The 23,274-nt window shown below is 51.5% G+C and overlaps 8 protein-coding genes across 8 annotated transcripts; 6 read left to right on the forward strand and 2 right to left on the reverse strand.

Annotated features, from left to right (window-relative positions):
* Positions 1-308: 308 nt before the first annotated feature.
* BKA67DRAFT_535216 (uncharacterized protein) lies at positions 309-2,060 on the reverse strand (the record flags this gene model as incomplete). The annotated part of the gene is made up of 1 exon (XM_046099976.1): positions 309-2,060. The coding sequence occupies one exon, from the start codon at positions 2,058-2,060 to the stop codon at positions 309-311; it is 1,752 nt and encodes a 583-aa protein (XP_045958139.1).
* Positions 2,061-2,546: 486 nt separating this feature from the next.
* Positions 2,547-4,180, forward strand: BKA67DRAFT_563431 (SYF2 splicing factor-domain-containing protein). The gene has a single exon (XM_046102664.1). The coding sequence runs from the start codon at positions 2,739-2,741 to the stop codon at positions 3,693-3,695; it is 957 nt and encodes a 318-aa protein (XP_045958140.1). The 5' UTR covers positions 2,547-2,738; the 3' UTR covers positions 3,696-4,180.
* Positions 4,181-4,417: 237 nt separating this feature from the next.
* Positions 4,418-6,258, forward strand: BKA67DRAFT_535218 (YAP-binding/ALF4/Glomulin; the record flags this gene model as incomplete). Its single annotated transcript, XM_046099977.1, has 2 exons — positions 4,418-5,269; positions 5,323-6,258. The coding sequence occupies 2 exons, from the start codon at positions 4,418-4,420 to the stop codon at positions 6,256-6,258; spliced, it is 1,788 nt and encodes a 595-aa protein (XP_045958141.1).
* Positions 6,259-6,745: 487 nt separating this feature from the next.
* BKA67DRAFT_658210 (anticodon-binding protein) lies at positions 6,746-8,790 on the reverse strand (the record flags this gene model as incomplete). Its single annotated transcript, XM_046107243.1, has 9 exons — positions 6,746-6,865; positions 6,983-7,104; positions 7,171-7,186; positions 7,267-7,366; positions 7,522-7,563; positions 7,618-7,677; positions 7,824-7,953; positions 8,078-8,144; positions 8,203-8,790. 9 exons carry the CDS (start codon positions 8,788-8,790, stop codon positions 6,746-6,748), a joined length of 1,245 nt encoding a protein of 414 aa, XP_045958142.1.
* Positions 8,791-9,522: 732 nt separating this feature from the next.
* Positions 9,523-12,151, forward strand: BKA67DRAFT_658211 (glycyl-tRNA synthetase; the record flags this gene model as incomplete). The annotated part of the gene is made up of 9 exons (XM_046107244.1): positions 9,523-9,855; positions 9,912-10,018; positions 10,076-10,229; positions 10,350-10,373; positions 10,440-10,455; positions 10,541-10,614; positions 10,674-11,060; positions 11,200-11,706; positions 11,756-12,151. 9 exons carry the CDS (start codon positions 9,523-9,525, stop codon positions 12,149-12,151), a joined length of 1,998 nt encoding a protein of 665 aa, XP_045958143.1.
* A 3,063-nt stretch (positions 12,152-15,214) lies between these two features.
* Positions 15,215-17,864, forward strand: BKA67DRAFT_535221 (kinase-like domain-containing protein; the record flags this gene model as incomplete). The annotated part of the gene is made up of 3 exons (XM_046099978.1): positions 15,215-17,251; positions 17,302-17,401; positions 17,455-17,864. The coding sequence occupies 3 exons, from the start codon at positions 15,215-15,217 to the stop codon at positions 17,862-17,864; spliced, it is 2,547 nt and encodes an 848-aa protein (XP_045958144.1).
* Positions 17,865-18,982: 1,118 nt separating this feature from the next.
* On the forward strand, positions 18,983-20,427 carry BKA67DRAFT_517422 (nucleoside transporter-domain-containing protein; the record flags this gene model as incomplete). Its single annotated transcript, XM_046097902.1, has 2 exons — positions 18,983-19,161; positions 19,251-20,427. The coding sequence occupies 2 exons, from the start codon at positions 18,983-18,985 to the stop codon at positions 20,425-20,427; spliced, it is 1,356 nt and encodes a 451-aa protein (XP_045958145.1).
* A 1,232-nt stretch (positions 20,428-21,659) lies between these two features.
* BKA67DRAFT_535223 (inositol-pentakisphosphate 2-kinase-domain-containing protein) lies at positions 21,660-22,721 on the forward strand (the record flags this gene model as incomplete). Its single annotated transcript, XM_046099979.1, has 1 exon — positions 21,660-22,721. One exon carries the CDS (start codon positions 21,660-21,662, stop codon positions 22,719-22,721), a length of 1,062 nt encoding a protein of 353 aa, XP_045958146.1.
* Between the last annotated feature and the right edge of the window lie 553 nt (positions 22,722-23,274).

Here is a 23,274-nt window from a genome sequence, read left to right on the forward strand (position 1 = left end):
ACCTGTAATTGCTGACGTTGAATTTCACGGAGTCGACGACCTCCTAGACGTGGTGTCATAATGCTAGTAAGATATGCACAAAACTGGGAGGGTGGCAGCAAACACCTTGATAACTATTGATCAGGTGAAAACCCGAAACATTAAGCTTTCTTATTGTATATGCCTGTGTCCACATTTGCTTGTGGCTTGCTTTTAAGTTGGGGCCGGGTAGTGCACCCCCCTTTATGTTGCACATCTCTGGACCTAAAGCGGATCTTCACGAGCTGAACTCAATTGAGTGGGATGCCGGAACCTTATTATGATACATATTATGACCTTGTATTTTGTACAACATGTTCGAGGGCCGTTCCTGTGGTTTCCCCCAACAACCTGCGGAGCATTCTCATGGATTCCGTGATCTGGGGATTCCCAAACGCCTTGTACACCTTTTGCACAAACAACGGGTCAGGGGTGACTTCAACGGGCTGTCTGCCTCCATACCACGGAACAGCGGCTCTACTGATGGTCTCGAGATCCTTTTGGCAGTCTTCCTCAAACTTCCCACTAAGGTTCTCTTGTCTGTAGTTTCTTGGCGAAATGTGCCCGGCTGTGACGTTCCGCGCGATTCGCAAAAATGCATTCACGACGCGGTCCGGTATGCTTGGTGGCATTCCGACATGTTCATTGAGCGAAGGGCGACCAGAACTTTCAGGCTGCAAGGTTCGCGCCAACTGCTGGTAGATATGCCACAACGTTCTCAATGCTCCCAACTCGCCCAGGAGTTCGACGTAACGGCTGAAGGCTTTGTAGTCTGAACTTTCGAGGGATTGCATCATGCTATGGATTGAGAAAGGAGAGTGGCGCCCATTGATTTGGGATCCTGTCAGAAAGCTGAAGATTGCGGCTCGGCGCTGCGGAGGAGAAAGCACGGGCCCGAGGGGTGTGTGTCCATGGCTCGTATCTATAGCCTTTAGAGAATCAATTAGTGAGTCAAGGACTCCCAGCAAGCTATCATCCATGTCCCTTATGCTACTTCCAGAGCGCAGCCCTGCTGCGAGGTACATTCGTGCGGCCGAAAATGCTGAGTTGGCTACCGCCAGGTGCAAGCCAGGTACCCAGAGGCGCTTCTCGACTGGTAGGCCTTGCTCTAAAAGATTCAAGACCACGTCATTGCAAAAGACGAGTGCTTCAGATGCCAGATCGCTTTGGAGGGAAACACTCTGTTCGCGGTGAGCCAGTTCGAGGGACGTTTCCCCGATCTCTCCGCTAAGCTTGGATACAAGTTGGGCCCCATTTGGAGCTTCGAGGAGGAAGCGGACGATCCTTTGGAGTTTGATAAAGCTCGTCTGTCGGCGAATCAAGGCGGACAGAGAGTGGTCCAGCAAGTGGTCCGATAATATGGTGCTGGCTCGATCCTGTGCTTCCTTTTGTTTATGCAACATGTAAGTAATTAGTCGGGTGGGGTCGCGGGCAGCGTGTTCTGGAATTCCGTTCCACTGCAAGCCAAGGTCCTGAAATGATGCGCGAGTCTTTTCTCCGCGGGCCATGATTCTGGGAGGCTCGATGGCGGTTTCTCTTGTGTTCATGTCCATGTTCGCTGTCGCTGTTGCTGTCGCCGTCGCCGTCGCCGTCGCCGTCGCCGTCGCTGTCGCTTGTTGTGCTGTCGAGTGGTTCTTCTTTTTGAAGCCTCGAAGCGCCTGATGGGCAATATCCAAATCGTTTATGTGCCACGCGTAAAGTCGGTCGGCGACCATGTTATCGAAGTTGAGCTTCTCGATCTGTGATGCCATCTGAAATTTCTCGATGCGGTCTGAACGCACCAAGCGCTGACGCCGTCTCTTTGCAAGGCGGTGTTCGGGTTCGCCATCGATGTCTGGGTGGAACTGCCTGACATTTTGGGCGGCTTCGGAATCGAGATCGAGAAGCAGGTTGTTGACATGAAAAGTAGGGGTGTCTGGCTTGATAGACTCTGGCTTCAGAACTCCCCAGGCCTGCCTCTTGACGAACCGTACTATTTGGTGGTAGGGCTGGGGATGTATCGGCCGCCGGTGGACAGGCCACGTGCTTCCCAAGCGGTGCATTTCCGGGAATATGGCGAGCGAATGTGGCTTATTCGGTATCGCCCGAACATCTTCTGGGAGGTGGATTGGAGGGAGCGCAGGCCAGCGACCCGAACAATAGTCTCAGAGAATCACTGGCACGACAAGAGAAGAGGGCACACAACGATGGAATGGCTCGAGCTGGGCGGCAAGTGGAGTGAAAAGTGGAATGGGAGAGCAGATCCCCCAGATTCCCCAGATGAATGGCGGATCTTTATTGAGGAGACGGCGCGCTCGGGGACAGCGAGCCCGGGAAGCCGTCTGGCCGCTAGTACGAGCATGGAGTAGTGGCGTCGCTAGCCAGGTGCGCTGGAGCGTTTGCCGTGCTGAGCTAACGAACAAGCTATGTACATAGTAGTGTACGTGCAAGCTGAGCTTTGGGCCCCGAGCCCGGTCTTTCGGCATCTGGATAATCCGACCTGCCCCCAAGCACGGATCCGTACTAGACTCCTGCATGCAGTGCGAGCCGGAAAGCTGCTTGCTCCAGGTTGCGCATATCCAGATTCAGCCAGGATTGCCACCACTGTTAGTGACACCAACCTCAAACCCGAACAAACCCCCAACAGCACCACCACGCCAGCCCTCGCCAGCCACGACCTCTGACACCACAGCTCGCAGCGCAGAGATATACATCACCAACCCAGACACACATCTGCCACGATGCCACCTGCAAAGAAGAGAAAGACTAGAACATCCGCCCAGCCCATCGGTGAAACTGAACCCTCCAACCCACCGGCCCAGATACCAGAGCCAGAACCAGAACAAGAACCAGGACAAGAACCAGGGGGAAAACCAGAGCCTGAGAACAGCACGCCAGAAACGATAGAAGCCTCCTCCTCCTCAAGACCCTCGACATCAAATTCATCAGCAGCAGCAGCAGCGACGGACCGCCTCGCCCGCTTCCGCGCCCTGCAAGCCCGCGCCAAGAAATCATCTTCGCAAAATCTAGCGGAAGCCACCAAGGAATCACAGCGACTCGCCTCAGACCCATCCGCCCTGATAGCCCTGCAGCGCAAGCGCGACGTCGCCGCTTCCAAGCTGCTCAAGGCCGAGACCGAAGAGGCCGGCGACGACTTTGAGCGCAAGCGCGCCTGGGACTGGACCATCGACGAGTCAGAAAAATGGGACAAGCGCCTGAAGAAGAGGGCGACGGCCCGCGACAACACGGCCTTTCAGGATTTCAGGGTCGAGGGCAACAAGACGTACAAGCGGCAGATCAAGGGCATGGACGCACCCGACATGGAGAAATACAACAAGGACAAGATGGCCGCCATTGAGCGCGCCGCCGCAAGTGGAGGCTTGGATATCGTCGAGACCGAAGATGGGGAGCTCATCGCTGTGGATAAGGACGGCAGCTTCTACAGCACCGCCGACAGCACGAGCTTCATCGACAACAAGCCCGACAAGGCGAATGTGGATCGCCTCGTCAATGATATACGCAAGGCCGAAGAGAACAAGCTCAAGAAGAGGAGAGAGCGCATGGAAAAGAACGGAGACGATGGCGACGTCACGTACATCAACGAGAAGAACAAGCAGTTCAACCAGAAGTTGGACCGCTTCTACAACAAGTATACTGCTGAGATTAGAGATAGTTTCGAGAGAGGCACCATGATCTAAGGGGACTGCTACAAGAACTTGTTTGTTTCAATGAAACGGTGGAGGATTCTGTGCATTTTTCGGATCAGCAGGGCTGCAAGGGGTCTTGCATAGCGACTAGATTTGCATAATTATGACTTTGAAGAAACAAAATCACAAAATATATGTAAAACGTTCCGGGGTGGAGAGGTTGGGTGTGCTGCTTGCTTCAATGCTTTCCTCTCTCACGTTGAATCCAAGATTTCCACACTCTCCCGCACGTGCTTCTCCTTTGGGCACTGTATCTCGGAGTGGTCGACAGAAGAATTCACAACGCCAAATCTGGTTGGTGGTGGGACGACTTGTTCTCAACAGAGTGGAAAATGAGGCGCCGACACCTGTCTCGTAACAAGGCACACGTTCCAAGAAAAGGCTAGGTTAGTTCGGTACTGATTAAAATATGCCCAGGGCGGTTGTTATTGATTTATTGTGACCCGCCCAAAGATAAAAAAATAAAATAAAAGGGAACTTCTAAGCTGAGGAAGCCTCGAATCTCTAATAAAGGTGGGGTGAGGCGCAGCTGTCCATTGCGGGATCCGTAAATGCCCCTCAGTAACGTCACTCACGCGACTTGCTGCTCCAGCACACCCGCCAAGCAATCTAGGTTAGAGAGTCCTTCATTCAACTCAGCATTCTCTTCAGCCCATTCGCATAAGGCGCCGATCGTTTTTTGCTTCTCTGTAACCCGCCCCAACTTTGCAAAAATGCCAGAATTGTCCGAAGCCATCACCGCCATCAAGGAGGGCGCCAAGGAGGACGCTTTCACTTACTTAACCATCCTGCAGTATAATGTCACCTCGCCAGATGTGTTACCGGCTTTGAGCCAAGTCCTCGAGTCAAATCCCAAACTCACCCAGGAAATAGGCTGGGATTTGGTCCAGATATTGCTGAACATCGAGGGATCCGAAACATGCCTGGAAAGTGTCGCCCGGCTGGGCAATCCTCGAGAAGTCATCATCAAGGTCATGGAGGCTTTGGACGGGTTGAGTGCCAAATCAAGCGACGAAGCTGCGGATGACGCTGCAGAAAAAGCAGAAGACAATTCGCCGGAAATCAAGGCACCGGAAAAGTTTGTTACGCTTTTAGGCATGTTGGCTATCTTGCACCGACGGATCAAGACCAAGTATCCGTCAAGATTCCTGGCCCAATCATTGGTCAAGGTATATGAAGCCTACCAGCCGACTCCTGAGATGACGGCTGCCGTCATAAACTTGGTTCGATCTCGTTCAGGCCAGAAGCGACCTCCACTGCCGACAAGAAAGTCCAGCATCAATGTAGCCAATCCGGACCAGGATGGAGACGCCTCTAAGAATGCGCCAGATCCAGAGGCGGAGCAAGAAGACCCAACTGAAGAGCAGCTACAAAAAAAATTACTCCAATCTTTTGTGACTTGTGTCCTTCAGCGATATGTCAATCAAAACTGGATGCAGTGGTCGGCAAGGCTACTGGAACAGCATCACCCAGAAAGGAAAATCCCAGGCGGCAAGACGATTACGCAGGCTTACAACGAGGACGATGAGCTCCACCAGAGGGATCATACCGTGGGACAGCTTGTTGTAAGTGCACATGATATTCAACCCTTGCCGAAACTATTGCTGATTTACCGCAGGCACTAACCCGGGATTTGGGCCTACGAGACCCATCGGCATCTTTCGTCAAAAGTATTTACGAAAGTGCTACCGGTTTCGATCCCATGGCATCGTATGATGACTTCAGCACCCCCGATCAGATCCGCCTATCGCCGGGTGGCATTGTCTGTCTAATCGCATACTGGCTTTTCTCCACCGACGTTTTTCAAGCCGACAACCCACAACCAGAAATGCACATCTTCCCAGATCATCTGACTTTGCTGGAGCGCTTTTTGAGTGGTGCTGCAGCTCAAACCGAGATCGATCGGAATCCGGGAATGGGCGACGCCCTACTCACCATTGGACTCGCCCTGTACCAACGAGATCTGATCACGGAAGGAGCTGAAGTGAATATCATGGCATATCATCACCATCTGACGCTCATCGCCGTCTTCCACCCAGATCTCCAGGTCCGCAACGCAGCGACCACGTTTGCAGGCACGATACTGCACTCAGACCCTGACGATCAAGGTCGATTTGAGATTTTGGAAGATCTATTTGAAAATTGTGCATTCGCCTCGCTCAAGGCCTGCGCTGTGACGTGGTTAAAAGAAGAGCTCATATCGACAAGGAAATCCTCCTCGTCTGGCATCTTTTCTTCGCCGGATATCATCGACCGTCTACAGTACGACATTTTCCCGGACAGCCTCTCACTCAAAGACAACTCCGATGATGAACTAGTCGAGTACTGGTTCGAGAACAGCATTTTCCTGCTGCAGGTTGCAAATTTCGCATACTTCTTGTTTGGGGGTAGGACGGACTTGTTGCCTCCCGGAGTGGGAGCTGCAGTGGAGCAGAGGTTTGTAGAGCCGCTGATCGAGGCCGCGGAGAAGACTCTCAAGTTTGAGGGCTTGCCTAATACCCAGGCCATGGATCTGGCAATACTGGTGGACAGATTGAAGAGTCTTCCGATTTGAAGAACCCACCACCGGGGGATCTAGGGTTTGAATTTTGGCACGAACGAGTATTTTGTATTTACTTTGTTGCGAGGAGCATGCAGGTCGGTGTCTTGTCACATCAGAATGCCCCCCAAATTTCCAAATTATCTCCGGATAATGTTGTATGCCGAGCCGCAACCTCTTGGCGCTATCTAGAGGAAACTGCTTCTTGTCACACCGAAGAAAAGGAGTATATGAGTCACGTATATAGACGTTATCACACGAACTAAGCTTCTTGTACATGGGTATGGGCGCGCTGCCAGCGCGTGGTCCGAGAGTCACGTGATGCTCCCCAAAACAAGCACCACAATCGTAGCCTCCTAAATATTTACAAAGCCACACTTACCAGAAGTTCCGAAGTGAAGATGGAGTAGATTGTCAGGAATTGTGATGCACGAAAAACTCGACATTCTCTGTTCTGGGTATAAAATTCTCTCTTACAGACAAGCCCAAGCACTGCTTTAGACTAGAGGTTGAACCGGGTTCTCTGCTTCTCCATCTTGGCCTTCCATTGCCACTGGAGGGCGTCATCCCCCTCGCTGCCGGCCCGGCCGATGCCCTTGTCGATTCGTCTCAGCTTGAGTGTCTGGGGAAGAGGGTCAGTCATCATCATCATCATCAATCGTTGTCCCGTGACAGCGCAAAGAAAAAAAAAAAAAGAAAAAAGGAAAAGGAGAAGACAAAAAGGTTCTGAAGTACGTACGAAACGAGGGCCCAGTTCCTGGATCGGAGCTCTGATGTCTTGGACTCCCTTGAGTTCTCTGCCGTCGGCTCCGACGACAGATTTCTCGGTGGCTTTCTTCTCCCTGAATATGTACCGGTGTCCTGGAAAAAAATTAATAAGTCACAAACTCCTCGAGATTGGTTAGCGATGACGAATGAGTAGCTCACTTCTAACAAAGATATACTATACATATGGAGTCAGTAATTATTTCTTTCAAGGTTGTTCGGCAAATATTTTGGGAAAATGGGAGTTGGTTATCTTACATCTCTCTGGTTGTGGAAAGTGACAACCTGTCGACCCTGTATTTCAGGGGAGGGCGGGAACAGAGTTTTGAGAAGAGTAGCTGTGAGAAATCCCAGGGGCCTGCAACATGAAGTTAGTAGTCGCTTCTTCGAGGTTGTTTGGTGAGACTCCAGGAGCAACGAGAGAAGTTTCAGGAACACAAAACACGGTTCAGGCCGATTCGCGATCCGTGTAAATGTTTGGATGAGTGATAATTGATACCGGGGATAACTTACGTCGAGAAATTGTTGAGTAACAGCTCAGGATAGTGGTTCGTTCTACGTGTACAGGATTAGCAATTGCTTCAGATGTCGAAAATGGAGATGGCTTACGGGTTACCATGTCCCGGCAATTTCTTCACGTCCATCCAATTACTGATGCTGAAATGAAACCTGTTATAGTTAGCAATTATTGCTCAAGGTCACTAAGCGACATCTTAGGAGCGGTGTGAGTGGCCGCAGGAGTACAAAGGGCCACTCAGGCCAAAAATGCGCTCCAGGTACATGCTTGACGTAAAATGACGTCGGAAACTGCTTACGTCGGACCTATTGGCAAGTGTACTATGTCTAAGCCATGGATTCTTTTCAGATCCTCACGTGCTACAACAATAGCAGTATATCCACGGTTGGACGCAAACTTGGCAATCTCCCGGACAGAGTACTTGTGGCCTATAAAAACAATTAGAGGTCAATATTAGTCCAATCAAAAATAGACAGACAATTTCAAGTTGCTTCCTAGACAACAAAGACAATATCTGCAGAGGATGATAGAAGGCTTTTGTGAGTTACATACCGTACTTGTGGGAAGATCGCGGAATGTATGAAGCGTTCGGAAAGAAGTTAACCAATGCTTGTGCTTCCTATTCCGGGAACCGAGGGTCAGTGCCAGTCTTTCTGAACACACAGTTCTCTTCTTACCTTGTGAATGGTCGCATTACGATCGGTCGTGATGAGCACCTTGGGTTCCGAGGCTGCGTCCGAAAACAAGGAAGGGAATCGGTCTATCAGATCTTGCGGTGTGAGGTCCATATTGGTACTCGTTGTGGACACGGCGACACTGTCTTCTCTCAGGGCCCTCCGGAGACGAGCTTGTGCAGCTGCCTCGTTCTCCTCTTCTTCACCTTCGTCATCCGATCCAAGCATGGAGTCGACATCGCCTTGGTCATCTTGGTCATCCTCTGCAGCCTTCTCAGCCTCCAAGGCAGCTCGCTCTTCAGACTCTTCCTGTTCCACGCGGCGACGCTTCAGCAATTGCTCCAGGTTGACACTCGAGTATAAGCCGTCTTGGTCGGTATTGTCCCATACTCTCTTGCGATCAAGCGTCAAGGGAACATTCTTCGCTAGTCGCTCTCTTCTAGCCTCGGGATCTTGAGCCTCCTCTTTCTTTTGTCGAAACCTGGCTGCTCTCTTTTCCGAATTGTTTTCGATTTTCCTCTTTATGTATAGGTTCTTTCTGTGAAGCTTGTTGCCCGTCTTCTTCGACAGGGAACTGGAAGCGGGAGCCATTCTGCGTCCAGGGTGGTTGGTTCCAATGCGGTGTACTGGGCGAGACGGAGGACAGATGCGACAGTTTCAATTCCTCATCGAAATCGGCATGTCATTCGGGGCGGCGAGCTGATCGGTTGGCTACTTATGCAGTACGTAGAAACGCGATGCCAACTTATTATTTTTTTTAAACTAAAATTCCAAATTTCTTACGGCGTAGCAGAGGCTGCGGAAAGTTACCGCTCTCAAAACGATTTTAGCTGCATGGAACCCCCCGTTGCCGATTGTTGATTATCGATTATTATCGATAAGCACCGTTGTAAGTTAACTAACTTGCAGCTTGATGCCAGATACATACAGTAGGCTGGCGCAAGGCCCGTGGCAGACATGGCTATGGCGGGGTCGAGGGGTAGCTGGACAGCGAGACTAGGACCGCAGATTTTCCATTGACTCAATTCGCCCCGAGCCAGAGCCACAGTCAGAGCGCGCGTCTGGTGTGTCGGTGGAGAGTATACCTAAGAGTCAGGTAACTTAGAGTGACTCACATTGTCTAATCGCATACTCGGAGTTCTACACAAGCTACTTGCATGAATGAGGGGCCCTCACATTTCTGTTAAACCATTCTTAAATGGTGTAAACAATAATTTCTGGCGCACACCAGTCACCACGTCACTGTCACTGCAGCTGCACAGGACCTTTCGATCTTCTCTGCCCGCCCACAGATACACCCTTCATTCTAAACCCACCAAAGAGATGACGTCCACAGCAACGACCCTCAAGGGTCAACCCCTCGATCGTCCCACGTTGGACTCCATGCTCCGACGCCGCCTCTTCTACACTCCCGCCTTCGAGATCTACGGTGGTGTCGCCGGTCTCTACGACTACGGCCCTCCTGGCTGCAGCCTCCAGGCCAACCTGATCGACCAATGGCGCAAGCATTTCATTCTCGAGGAGGATATGCTCGAGGTGGACTGCACCGTCCTCACTCCTCACGAAGTCCTCAAGACCAGTGGCCATGTTGATAAGTTCGCCGACTGGATGTGCAAAGATCCCAAAAACGGCGAGATCTTGAGAGCCGACCACTTTGTATTGCCCCCTCGAGATATCCCATACCAAAACCATAGTACTCATGCAATCTACAGGTGGAAGAGGTCCTGGAGACCCGCTTGAAGGGTGACAAGGAGGCACGTGGTCAGAAGATTGAGGAGAAGGAGGAAGACCCCAAGAAGAAGAAGCGAAAGAACAAGGGGTATTTGCAACTCCCCATCGTCCAGTGTCGATTCACCGCCAACTGACAAGCTTACAGCGCCGTCGAGGCCGTCAAGCTCGAAGATGCTGTCGTGCAGGAATATGAGGAGATCCTGGCCAAGATCGACAATTACAACGGTCAAGAGCTTGGTGAGCTGATCAAGAAGTATGATATGAGAAATGCGGCAACCGGTGTTCAGCCATCACCCCCGGTATGCGACTCCCAGATTCCCTCATCACCATTTTCACCTACATCATTTCGCCGACTCAGGAGCCGGTTTGCAACTGCTTGTATCTTCACAAATGGAGTAATGCTAATCTCTTTTACCTAGGTGGCCTTCAATTTGATGTTCCAAGTAAGTCTAACGTGCTCCTGGAATGCCTTGATTGGAGAAATCACTAACCTTGTGCGGGATGGGTAGACTGCCATTGGTCCCAGTAAGCCACTCAACTCCTGTTGCTCCCTGAAGACTTCGCCCCAAAAATTCTCAGATGAAGTAGTTACTGACTCTACTTGTTGCAGGCAGCAACGTGGCTGGTTACCTGAGACCTGAGACTGCTCAGGGTCAGTTCTTGAACTTCGCTAAACTTCTCGAGGTATGAATTGCTACCTCAAATAGTTCTTAAAATGGAGAGATGCTGATTGATCCCCAAAGTACAATCAGCAGCAGATGCCCTTCGCATCAGCCTCTATCGGCAGGTCATACAGAAATGAGATCTCCCCACGAGCTGGCTTACTCAGAGTACGAGAGTTCTTGATGGCCGAGATTGAGCACTTTGTCGATCCTCAGGGCGGCAAGAAGCACCCCCGCTTCCAAGATGTGAAGGATGTCGAGCTTGTTCTGCTGAACAGAGAGACTCAACTGTCTGGCAAAACTAACGTGGAGAAAGTAACCATTGGCGAAGCCGTGGCGAACGGAACTGTCGACAATGAAACGCTTGGCTACTTCCTTGCCCGTATTCACCTTTTCTTGAAGAAGATTGGTGTGGATCAGAGCAAGATCCGTTTCCGTCAACACATGGCGAATGAGATGGCTCACTATGTAAGTGGTACACTGCCTTCGGCTTATCTTTTCGGTGGCTTCTGAAGCGAGATGCATACCACAATGCTTTCGGTTCCAATCCGTCAAGAAACGTCCATTGGGAAACAAACGAAGAGGCTAACTTTTTTTCTGCAACCAGGCCGCTGATTGTTGGGACGCTGAACTTTTCACATCATACGGCTGGGTTGAGTGTGTTGGTTGTGCTGATCGATCTGCCTATGACCTCAGCGTGCACGCAAAGAAGACTGGTGCTCCGCTTATCGTGCGTCAACGTCTGGATGAGCCTATCACAATCGAGGAATACCAAGTCACGCTCGACAAGAAGAAGTTTGGCCCTCATTTCAAGAAGGACGGCAAGACTGTCGAGGCGGCTCTCCTAGCGACTTCTCAGGAGAAGAGAGAGGAGCTCTCTAAGACTCTCGAGACTGCCGATTCCATCACAATTGAAGTGCCTGGCGTTGGTGATGGCAAAGCAACCGTGCCTAAAGAGCTTATCACTGTTGCGAAGCAAAAGAGGGTCGAGAACGTTCGGGAATTCACTCCTAATGTTATTGAGCCCTCTTTCGGTATTGGTCGTATCCTATACGCGCTCATGGAGCATTCATACTGGACACGTGGCACTGAGGGTGTCGACGAGGCCCGAGGCGTAAGTATTCGCTATTCAACGGAACGAAAATGAAACTAAACAAATCCAGGTCCTCTCCTTCCCGCCTATTGTGGCACCAACAAAGGTTCTCATCGTACCTTTGTCTAACAATGAGCAATTCAGACCATTCTGCCAAAGATTATCTCAAAGGCTGCGAAAAATGGGTATCTCCAGCCGTATTGATGACTCTTCAGCAACCATTGGCAAGCGCTACAGCCGTAACGACGAGCTTGGTACACCTCTCGGCATAACCGTGGACTTCCAGACCGTTCAAGATAAGTCAATCACTCTCAGAGATCGTGACTCGACAAAACAGGTCCGTGCAGATGAGGACAAAATTGTTGAGGCTATCAAGTCTGTCGTAGAAGGTGACAAGACATGGGAAGACATCCAAGCCGAGCTGCCTGCTTTCGAGGGTCAGGAGGTCGAAGTTGCTGTACGATAAATTGCTTTTCAAATAGCATGATACTACCAGTAGGACAGCAGTGACGAAAGCAGCTATGGATAAGAGAATTAAAAGGGGAATATAGACAGATAGAGATCATCGGAAATCCACTGTCTCTTGTGAGTTATAATTGTACTCGCCTATCAACTCGCGTCTTGGTATAAACGACGGTGATGCTAGATACACCGAAGACACGAGTAAGATGCATTTGTAGGTATACCGCGCATTAGCAAACAACATTGCACCAGGAAATAGCTCCTTTGGCCATAGTTCGCCAGGTTATCCCACGTCAAGGTCAAGATTTCAGCAATTCTTTTCAACGTTTATACCTTCGTTGACAGCATTGGGCACAGCTTGTAAGCTATCTTCGTCTGCTAGATCCATCTTCAGCAGCATACATGTGCGCCGGCGTGGAGGCAATAGAAACTATATTATTAGTAATGGCAATTCAGCAGGTTCTAGATTTGATGTTCAACTCCGTTGCGATGGCGGAGTAACTACTAGTCTAGTTCGTATATTTGCTCATAGACTCAAACACTATAAGTATGATGAAGCCAACCATCTCGTTCCATTGTGTGTCGTTCTCAACCCCCTCGATTATTCTAAAAATACCCCCTGACTCTAGAAAAGTCCACATCATGGTTCCATGTAACTTGAGTGTGGAACAGGGGCAGCAATTCAAAAGACATGTTATTGTATTCAGCAGTTACTCCTACTAGCCCCCGTAATCCGGATGATGACAGGTAATGGTTCGAAATTCTCCAGCGGTACTATACGGATTATCATGTATCATGTAAAAAGCCTGGCAGGACCCCTGGTTACCTGTGCTCACCGTTACTGCTACTCTAACAGAAGAATTCTCCATATGCCAAATTGCAGAACACGCGGGCATGCTCAATTTCCTGGACCTGAATCAACTACGACTGTATTCAGTTAGCACCAGCCGGCCCGCGATCGCGGGTGCGCAGACTTGCAGAAGACGTCGAAACGCAAGAACAGGCGTTGCATATTGTTTCCAATATGCGGATCTTGTCACAGAACCCCTGTCAATACTTGCATGGCGGGGAAATCCAGGAGAATGTGGCTGCCAGGTCGGTGCGCGACGGTGGCCTTTGCTTCTTTTTTCTTCTTCTTCTTCTCATGTTGAAGAAGACTTCTGCGGTGGCTTCCATACTTGGCGATGCTTGGACTGTTGTCGGTTACCTCATAGTCGTTGAAACGTTTGACAATTTTGATTTTTGGAAAACATCAGGTCTATGCATCTCTGAAGTGTTGGTTTGAAGATTTGATATATTTTCTAAAACACGACGTGGTAAACAGGGCCTGGCACTACCGGCCGTTTCTCATATAGTATATACTGCAACTAAGCTTGAGAGCAGTTCAACACCGAGCACATGTCCATGACCCGTCAGGAGAACATGTAGGAATAGTTGCCAAAAAAAACAAAACAAAAAAAAAGGGGGGGGGGGGGGGGGGGGCGCGCTGCACTGTATGAGACAATCTACAGAACCTCAATTCAATGCACGGAACAATGCACGAGGGAAAACATTGTCAAACAAAATGGCCTGACTTCTGACCCATGCGACTGGTATGGAACAAAGGAGACGGGCAGATCACTGCTGACGCTCTCGCCTACGACTGGGCGGCAGGCTCAGTCGAGCCAGTGTACCCAGCGCCAGTCTAGCCTGAATGGGGCCGAGATTGGCTCCATGGAGTCGGGTCTGGGCGTTGGGATCATTTGGGATCTACTAACTGAGCCGCCGGGACAGCCAATCCCCTCACTGCTGTTGTACCGTAGCCAATTGCTTCCATGCACTTGCAGCCAGGGTACCTTATCGCCAACAATCTTCAAAATCACACACAATCGCCGTTTGATTCCGACCTTTGATGCACATGGTTCATGAACCACAAGGGCATTTTGAATATTCATTCAGGCCATCTATCCTGCTGCGCAAATAAGAATCATTCAGCGTGGCTGGGGTTGGGTGCCGTTCGCAGATCACGAGGTCTCAGCGATTTCACAGCGATTTCCAAGAAGCTTTCACGCCGGCTTCCTCCCGCTGATCTGCAGGGACCCCTTTCTCTCCTCAACCTCTCGGCGGGTAACAAGCATACGCCGAGTAACGAGCATACGCCGAGTCGACTGCACAATTCCACTGAATTGAGACCTCGAAGAACGATTCAAGGTGGGAAACTGCCCAGGCCACACGTCGTTGCATTTGTTTTTGAAACCGTATGTAATTGTAAATTCGGCGGCTCTGCTGCAAGCCGGGTGCATTGGATTCAAACTCAACGCGGTGAGTGCAGCCTAAAAGGCTTGAAAGCTTGAACCCCCTCTCAATACAATACAATACATACTGCGTCAAATTGCGATCGGGGCGGTCCTAGGACTAATACCACAGCTACGTTACTTAGTGACCTTGGGTATTCTAGCGCTGTGCTGCGTCGACAGAAGAGCCTCCATTCTCGTAGCCGAGCGCTTCATCCATTGTTGCAGGTGAGACAAGTCCTCACTTGGGATTGACCTCAGGTGAAATCATTCATGTCATAAAGTCCTGGTCGCATCTTCAGTCACAATGGCGTCGCAAAACAAGTATGTCCTTTTTCCCTTTCTCTTTCCATTTCCCTTGTCCAGCCGCTGTATGATGAACCCTTCTGCACCCACTTCATTATCCAATTATTCCGGCCGCGCGAGCAGGAAACAAGGGACAAGCGACCGCAAATACCCATCACTTGACCATCTTCGCTGGCCCCAATCCCAGTCCCTGGAGGCTCAGCACAGGCTCAAAACCCCTTAAGTGGCGGCGGGGCATTTCGAGTTACAACTTACTACCGTCTGTTGAACCCTGCCCAGGGCCTGTTTCTTCTATTACCATATCCACTTGCTGCCTTCCTATTGCAGGCGTCAGAGAGTCGACCCTCTCGCGACCCTCTTGCAACAGAGTTCGGCAGCGCTTGAGCCCTGGATACTCGGCCGCCCAGCGATCCTTTCATGTTTCAAGATTGAACCTTGAGATTCGACCCGTTCGCCTCACCGCGTTACTGAATCCCTCATAACTAACCATGGCCAACAATGGCAGTATCTACACTTCTGGCCAATTCATGAATCCTGGCCCGGCCCCTCGTCCACCAGTTGACCGACCGCGCCTGAACCTCGTCCCTAGTAGCAACTTACCCGGCAGCATGGCCGGTATGACCATATCGCCCGTTACTCGCACAGCCACATCGACATACACAGGTTCAACCATATCATTGCCCCTGGCCCGCGAGAGATCCAACCTCAACGATGGCATGGGCGGCGTTGCCATCATCAAGGAGGGCTGGGCACAAGTCAAGGAGAGCCGGAACTTCATTCAGCCTTGGAAACAGAAGTTCCTCATCCTACGAAAAGAAGCGCTAGATTTCCATAAAACCGAAGGCGGCAAGGTCTCGTATACGCTATTCTTGAAGGATGTCGTGGGAGTTGGCAGAGTCGAAGCTGCTGGTACCATCTTCGAAATCAAAAGACAACAAAATGGGCAATCAAATAGCCCTGGTGACGACGACAACGGCATCAGGACCCTACAAATCAGAACCAAGAGCGACGACGATCTGTACGACTGGATCGATGTGCTCTATGGACGATGTCCAACTATGGGAGGCGTGAGCAATCCGACCAACTTCTCGCATGCAGTACACGTTGGTTTCGACCCGCAAACGGGTCAGTTTGTTGGTTTGCCCCCTGAGTGGTCCAAGTTGCTCAACTCGTCGGCTATTACCAAGGAGGACTACGAGCGCAACCCTCAGGCAGTCTTTGAAGTACTCGACTTCTACTCTGATCTCACCAAGAGAGCAGAGAACCCTCAACAGTATGCCAGTCTCACACCCACCCCTCCGGCCAGCAGTCAAGGGAACAAGCAGCTTGGCTATGTCGGTGCCGGTACGTCGGTTGCGCCGCCGCGGCCGATGCCTCCATCGCAACCGCAACGCAACAACAGCTATAGTCCAATGCAACCAAACCAGTCCATGTCCAATGCAAGCCGCCCGGGCGCGTCAGAGGTGTCGCAGCAGAGGCAGCAAATGCAGGGCATGGCCTCCAACTATGTTTCCCCCGACGCGCAACGTGAGCAGCAGAGACAACAGCAACTCGAACTGCAACGACAAAGAGAAATGGAGCAACAGCGAAGAGAAATGGAGGAATACAACGCTTCGCTACCCAAGACAAAGGTACCGATGGCACAGCAGGAGATCGGAGGCGGATACGGCGGTGCTCCCTCGCCAGATCGGTATAACCCAAGTCGTGCCGCGCCACCCGCACCGAAGCCCGCAGCCCAACAGGCTCCCAGGCTTCAGGCCCAACGGCCAGCGCCTCCTGCTCCCGGTGCTGCAGCGGCTCAAAGACCTGCCCTTACGTCGCAGCAAAGCTCTTCGTCGATACAGCAACAGCGTCCTCCACCAAGACCGGAGAACCCCAACGTTCAAAAGTACACCAACGGCGGCAGCGGTGCTTCTCAGCCTCGCATGAACGGTCAACCCCCAGCTCAGAAACTACCAACACCCGTCAAGCCCCTGAATGTTCCTGCCAAGCCCCAACCCCAGGCGTCTCAAAACGATGGTATCAAGGCAGCAGAAGCAGCACTGACTGCCAAGCCATCAGCATCAGAGCGCAAGCAGGATGTCCGCATGTCTACCATGTCCGAAAAAGAGGTCATGCAGAAGTTGGTCGAGGCTGTTTCCAAGGACGACCCCAACTTGTCGTACTCTAAGCAGAAGAAGATTGGCCAGGGAGCTTCTGGATCTGTCTACGTTGCTAAAGTCAAGGAGACGGCGGTCTCACCGGTCGCCCGTGAGGTGCTCCGGTCACAGGGTCCTAGGGCACAAGTTGCCATTAAGCAAATGGACCTTGCTCACCAGCCTCGCAAGGAGCTGATTGTGAACGAGATCATGGTAATGAAGGACAGCAAGCACCGAAACATTGTCAACTTCCTTGATGCCTTCCTACGAAACAACAACTCCGAGTTATGGGTGGTTATGGAGTTCATGGAGGGTGGTGCTTTGACCGACGTCATTGACAACAACCCCGTTATCACTGAGGAGCAGATCTCGACGATCTGTCTGGAGGTAAGTTCACAGTGCTTTACAGACAGGATCGTCCATCTAACACGTTCCAGACATGCCGCGGTCTGCAGCATCTTCACTCGCAGCAGATTATCCACCGTGACATTAAGTCTGACAACGTCTTGTTGGACTCGCGTGGCAGCGTGAAAATTAGTAAGTGGATGCTTGCTATATATGCTGGCAATCGACATACTAACCTTCGACAGCCGATTTTGGTTTCTGTGCCAAGCTCACTGAGACAAAGTCCAAGCGTGCCACCATGGTCGGCACACCTTACTGGATGGCCCCCGAAGTTGTTAAGCAAAAGGAGTACGGCCCCAAGGTTGATATCTGGTCACTTGGTATCATGGCCATCGAGATGATCGAGTCCGAGCCACCCTACCTGAACGAAGAGCCTCTCAAGGCCCTGTACCTCATCGCAACTAACGGAACACCACGCCTCAAGAAGCCAGAGAAACTCAGTAAAGAGCTGAAAGCTTTCCTGTCGGTCTGTCTCTGCGTGGATGTCAAGAGCCGTGCTTCCTCGGACGAGCTTTTGCAGCACGACTTCCTCAAATACGGCTGCCCAGTCCCTAGCCTTTCAGAGCTCCTTGCTTTCCGCAAGCACGCGAAATAAGCAGTTTGAATAATAGTATATCGAAACGCAGAGCCTTCCGGGGCATGACTCTCTACAGGGCCACGATCCGTGGGATCATGTAAAGATTTTTGCGGCTCTCAAACGGTAAAGAACGCACCCGAAGGGGCCATGGCAGTAATACGAGGCAATCGCAGGCCAATGTCGGAACAAGACAAGATGGTTTGTCCGGTTGGTCATGTAATGCATGAGGTATGAACCTTTCGATACGTGCATAGGCACGAAATTGATGTTTGTACGAAGGGCATTTCACTGTGGGACTCGAGTCACGTCTTGCACAACAATACTGTGCGTACAGGCTGAGGATAGATATTCAAGCTTGAAAATGCCGGAGTTCTGATGTTCCCTTTTGGTGCGATGCATGATTGGAAGCATGGTGTGCGCTTGACTTTTGGTTCTTGGGACGGACTGATACCATACTGCTAAATATACATCATAGACGGCTTGCAAATGACTTGTAAACATGCCTGGGGTTTATTCTTCGATCCGTCTGCGCAGTAGTGAAGAGCGGACTCTTGTTCCGTGCAAAATACATAATGCAAAACGCAGAATACAGAAACAAGCTTAAAAACCCGCCTATCACTGCCGATAGATCGTTCAGCGGGTCGTTCAGCGGATCGGGGTAGCTACCCGAGGGAATGGTGGGGGATGCCACCGCTAACGTCAAGGCAGTGCTAGCGGATGGATATCTCGCAGCCGCCCTTAACGTTAACCTAGGTTAGCGAGTCACAGCGACCCTTATTTGCCTTATCTTGCGCATGACATTCACGAATGACCCCCCCTTCGAGGTACGCATTCAACCCTCGCGTCGACCAACCTAGCGTCACCAGTTGCGCCAGGACGAAAATAGCGTCGCTTCAACAAGTCACGAATCGAAAGCGCCGCAGAGGTCTTCTCTTCTAAAGACTGGCGCCTGATCATTCCTTCTTTCTCACACCCGTCGAGTGCCTTCCGCCTCCGAAACTCGGCCTCTATTCACCAACACAATACCACACCATAACATACCCTAAAGTACTGCCCGATGCTTCCGCAGATGCAGTAACAACATTCAGCAGCAGACACCGGAGAGGCACTTCGCCTCAACTCGACAAAAAGACATCATGGACCGCATAAAATTCCTCTTCCGCAAGAAGGAGACCGAGCAGGAGTACGCGCCCCTGACGGAAGAGACCCAGTTCTTTGGAGGCGCGGCATCACAGGAAGAGGAACACAATGTGCCGTTCTCGTGGCTGGAATATGGCATCTTCGCTTTGCTCGGAGTTGCCATGCTGTGGGCTTGGTATGTTCAGTATCTACCGACATGATATTGCAGGCGAAAAAGAAAAAAAAAAGAATAAAGAAAAAGAAAACTAACGGTAGTACTCACAGGAACATGTTTCTCGCCGCAGCCCCATACTTTCAAGGCCGCTTCCAAACGGACGAATGGGTACTACAGAACTTCCAGTCAGCTGTGATATCTGTATCTACGATAACGAATCTGGTGGCCATGATCATCTTGACCAATATCCAGTCTACCGCCTCGTATCCGTTCCGAATCAACCTAGCCCTCTATATCAACATTGCTGTGTTTTCGCTCTTGACCATCTCCACGAGCGCCTTCCTGGATGCCAGACCTGGTCAGTATCTTGGCTTCCTCCTGGTCATGGTAGCTGGCTGCTCTTGGGCGGCTGGTCTCATGCAGAACGGCGCCTTTGCCTTCGCTGCCAGCTTTGGAAGGCCGGAGTACATGCAGGCAATCATGGCTGGACAAGGCGTTGCTGGCGTGCTACCACCCTTGACCCAGATCATATCGGTGCTTGTCGCGCCTCCCAAGGACCCCGCTGCAGAGGGCGACCATGACGCCAGCAATGCCGCCTTCCTCTACTTTCTCACAGCCGTCTTTGTCTCGCTCGTGGCAATTCTTGGCTTCATCCCCCTTGTGCGCCGGCACAACCAGATCATCGAGTTGCGCATGGTCGAAAACATGGCCGCGTCCTTTAACTCGGTCGAAGAAGCCGAGCGCGCTAACCGTAAGGTGGTCAGCATTCCGGCTCTCTTCCGCAAGCTTCATTGGTTTGCCGCCGCCGTCTTCATGTGCTTTGCCATCGCCATGTTCTTCCCCGTCCTCACGCCCAAGGTCCTCTCAGTGTCCGATCCCGATGCCTCCAGCCCGCTGCTACAACCTGCGGCTTTCATCCCCCTCGGTTTCTTCTTCTGGAATCTCGGTGACCTCGGTGGCCGCGCCAGTGCTCTAGTTCTGCCCTGCCGCGACAGACCGGCGTTGCTGTTCGGCGTCAGCGTCCTCAGGATATTGTTCCTGCCTCTATACGCCCTGTGCAACATCCATGGCAACGGGGCGGTCATCAACTCCGACGTGTTCTATTTGCTGCTGGTACAGTTCCCCTTTGGGCTGACGAACGGCTGGCTGGCGAGCAACTGTATGATGGCCGCTGGCGAATGGGTGGACGAACGGGAGAGGGAAGCGAGTGGCGGCTTCATGGGCCTGTGTCTTGTGGCGGGCTTGACTTTTGGAAGTTTGTTGAGTTTTACTGCTGCTGGGATTTAAAGCGGCAACATCGGCGAACCAATTCCAGGGAGGATCTTGTATTAAAGCAGGTAAGCATATTCTGGCATAAGCATTAAATGGCGTTCTGTGCTTTCCGGGAGACGTGCATTGAGCCCAAGCATGATATTGGTAGCAGTATAAAATATACACGCATATGAACCATTACTCGAATTTACACAGTTATATAGTGTAGATGTGCCCTACATACACGAACCAAGCATCGCAATCATCTCGGAGCTATCGTTAACATAATTCGTGTATATGACCACCAAAACTTCTAAAACTCGGAGTTTTGAAGTGCACATGATTGTGGTCGTCCCTGTATTTTTGTCGAGGCATGTTGCATGCACCCGTGGGTTACGTAGATCTCTGAACACTTGAGATGCGGCAATGTGAAACCTCGGGAATGCCCAGCCTTTGAGCAGCTTCATCAATGGCCAGATACCATCTTGTCCCAGTGCCTCACGGTGGAGAAGAACCCCCTGTCCACTTCCCCAGCGCCAGAGAGCTGCAGGTGCGCTGCACGGTTGATTTGGATAATCTCCGCTTCCTTGCTTGGGCATCCTTTGATAGCATTGGCCAAAGCGTTGTGTGATGTCAACTCCTATAATTGTCTCCTATAATATCGGGATCGAGGCCAAAACATGACCCACCGGAATTGTGCAGGAAGACGTACGAGAACTACAGAGCAAACAGGATTAATGCAGATATCTGACCCTTTCCCGGCCGTGCCACTACCAAGCCTCCATGGAGTGGCATCCCGGGCGGCCGGTCAGTTCTTTCCCGGCCCCAAAAGTGACTAGCCGCCCAGTGCGTCAGCGATTGCCCATTCGTATTCAACGGATACCGGACGCTCTCAGCCTCAGGGGTGATGCGTCCTCATGCATGATTCAGGGATACGTCGGGGTTTTGTTCGATATACCACATCACTCTCACTTCAGATATATAAAAGAAACGCCTCTTCAGGGCGCCGGCTCACTATTGCATCTTTTACGTCACTCGCTTGATCATTCGGATACTAGGTCGTGGCTTTGCTTGGTCACACGACACTTTCTTGAATAGGCTACCTCAGAGCTAGACGGGGACAAAGAAGCGTGTCCCTACACAGAAACTGCCTTGAGCAGTCGTCATTTTTCAACTCTTGGTCGAACTGGTGAAAACACGTTCGGGTTCTCGTCGACAATAACTAAACGTTCTAGAACGGTCTTGCCAGGTTGGGAGACTATTGGGCCATGGTTCGCTCGACGCTGTCAGAGACATCCGGCGTTGATGGAGGGCTGGAAGAGCTGCAGCCCGGCTTGAAGATTCTGGCTGATGGAGGCAAGCCCAAGCAGCAAGATCTTCTACGAGAGCTGGTAGAGGGTGTTATCAAGACAGCAGAATTCGAATACATTGCCGAGGGCCGCGCGAACGCGGTCTTCAAGGTCAACTCGGCGCCCGGCATCGACCACCTGGCCGGCTGGCTGCTGCGCGTGCCCAAGCAGGTTGAGGGCGCCACGCCGCACAGCTATGAAGAGCTGCAAAAGTACAGAGAAACGGTCGTCGAGCCGAGGGTCGGCACCAAGCACCTCGTGCCGCAGCTCATGGTCAGCGTGCCCGCCGAGGGGACCAGGGCCATGAACGAGCAGAGGGAGCTGCGCTCGCGCCGCAAGGAGCCCTCGAGCTCCATCGCCGCGGGCTTCGCCATGCTGATCCAGGACATGAACCCGCGCGCGGGGCACGGGGACCTCGGCCTCGAGTTCAAGCCGAAGTGGCTGGCGCAGTCCCCCATCGCCCCCGGCGACGCCGTGCGCTGCCGCACGTGCGCGCGCGAGGCATGGAGAAACCACGAGAAGCAGGCCGAGGGCAAATCGACCAAGACCCCGGTGTGTCCTATAGGCCTGGTGGATCCGGACCCGGCACACGTCCTGTACACGGTGGAGCTGCTCGCGCCCGACTGGTCGCCTTCGGAACAGCACCGTCTCCGGGACGCCTTCTCCGGCTCCGGCATATTCCAGAAGCTCAGGGACTTGCAGGTGCGGGGCGATCCCGGGGACACCATGTTCACGAACCCGCAGTCCGAGGGCTTCGGGCTCGCCATGACGCTGAGGGACTGCACGTGTTTCGTGCGCATGTCCAGGACCGGGGAGGGCGAGGTCGAGATCAAGCTTGCCGACGTCGACAGGAAGAACTGGGAGAGCAAGGCCGAGTACTGGCAACACAGTCATACGAATCTGGTGGACAATGGGTATTATCACGGGACAGAAAGTCCGAGAATGGCGACGAAATGCGTTCTTGAGAGGACGGCTGCGTAGATTTGGGGGGGAGGGGAGTTCCTTGTGCTTATTTCGGCGCAAACAGCTCTCGGTTTCTTTATCCACGAACTCTAGAGGCTCACAACAAGTAGATACAGGGCAGATGTCAGTTATCGAATTGCCTATATAATGAATGATAATAATCCAGCTTTGCTTTACATTAAGACAATTGAAACCACTCACAACCATCATCATCCCTCAAGAAGAAGTCAAACCAAATACAGATGTCATTGCTCAGTCCCTCGTCAATTACAAAACCATTTCAGCATATTCGTCTTCTGTCTTTTAACGAAAAAATTGTAACATGGGAACACAACGGATAGGCGCTGACGACTTGAATAAGTGCCATCACTAACGGGCTGTGAATAGCCCCCAAATACTGGCATGGGCAAAATCGTTGATTTATCGCAATTTCAACTGTTCATGGCTAGCGACGTAAATTGGTTCTTCTTCTATTTCTTCTTCTCTTCTACCTGTCAAATAAAATATGATACGCCAGATAATTATAAACTATTTTGGTGACTCCATGTTTTATACATGACACCATACATCC

This window comes from Truncatella angustata (assembly GCF_020726525.1).
Source record: "Truncatella angustata strain MPI-SDFR-AT-0073 chromosome Unknown BKA67scaffold_4, whole genome shotgun sequence".
NCBI lineage: Eukaryota > Fungi > Ascomycota > Sordariomycetes > Amphisphaeriales > Sporocadaceae > Truncatella > Truncatella angustata.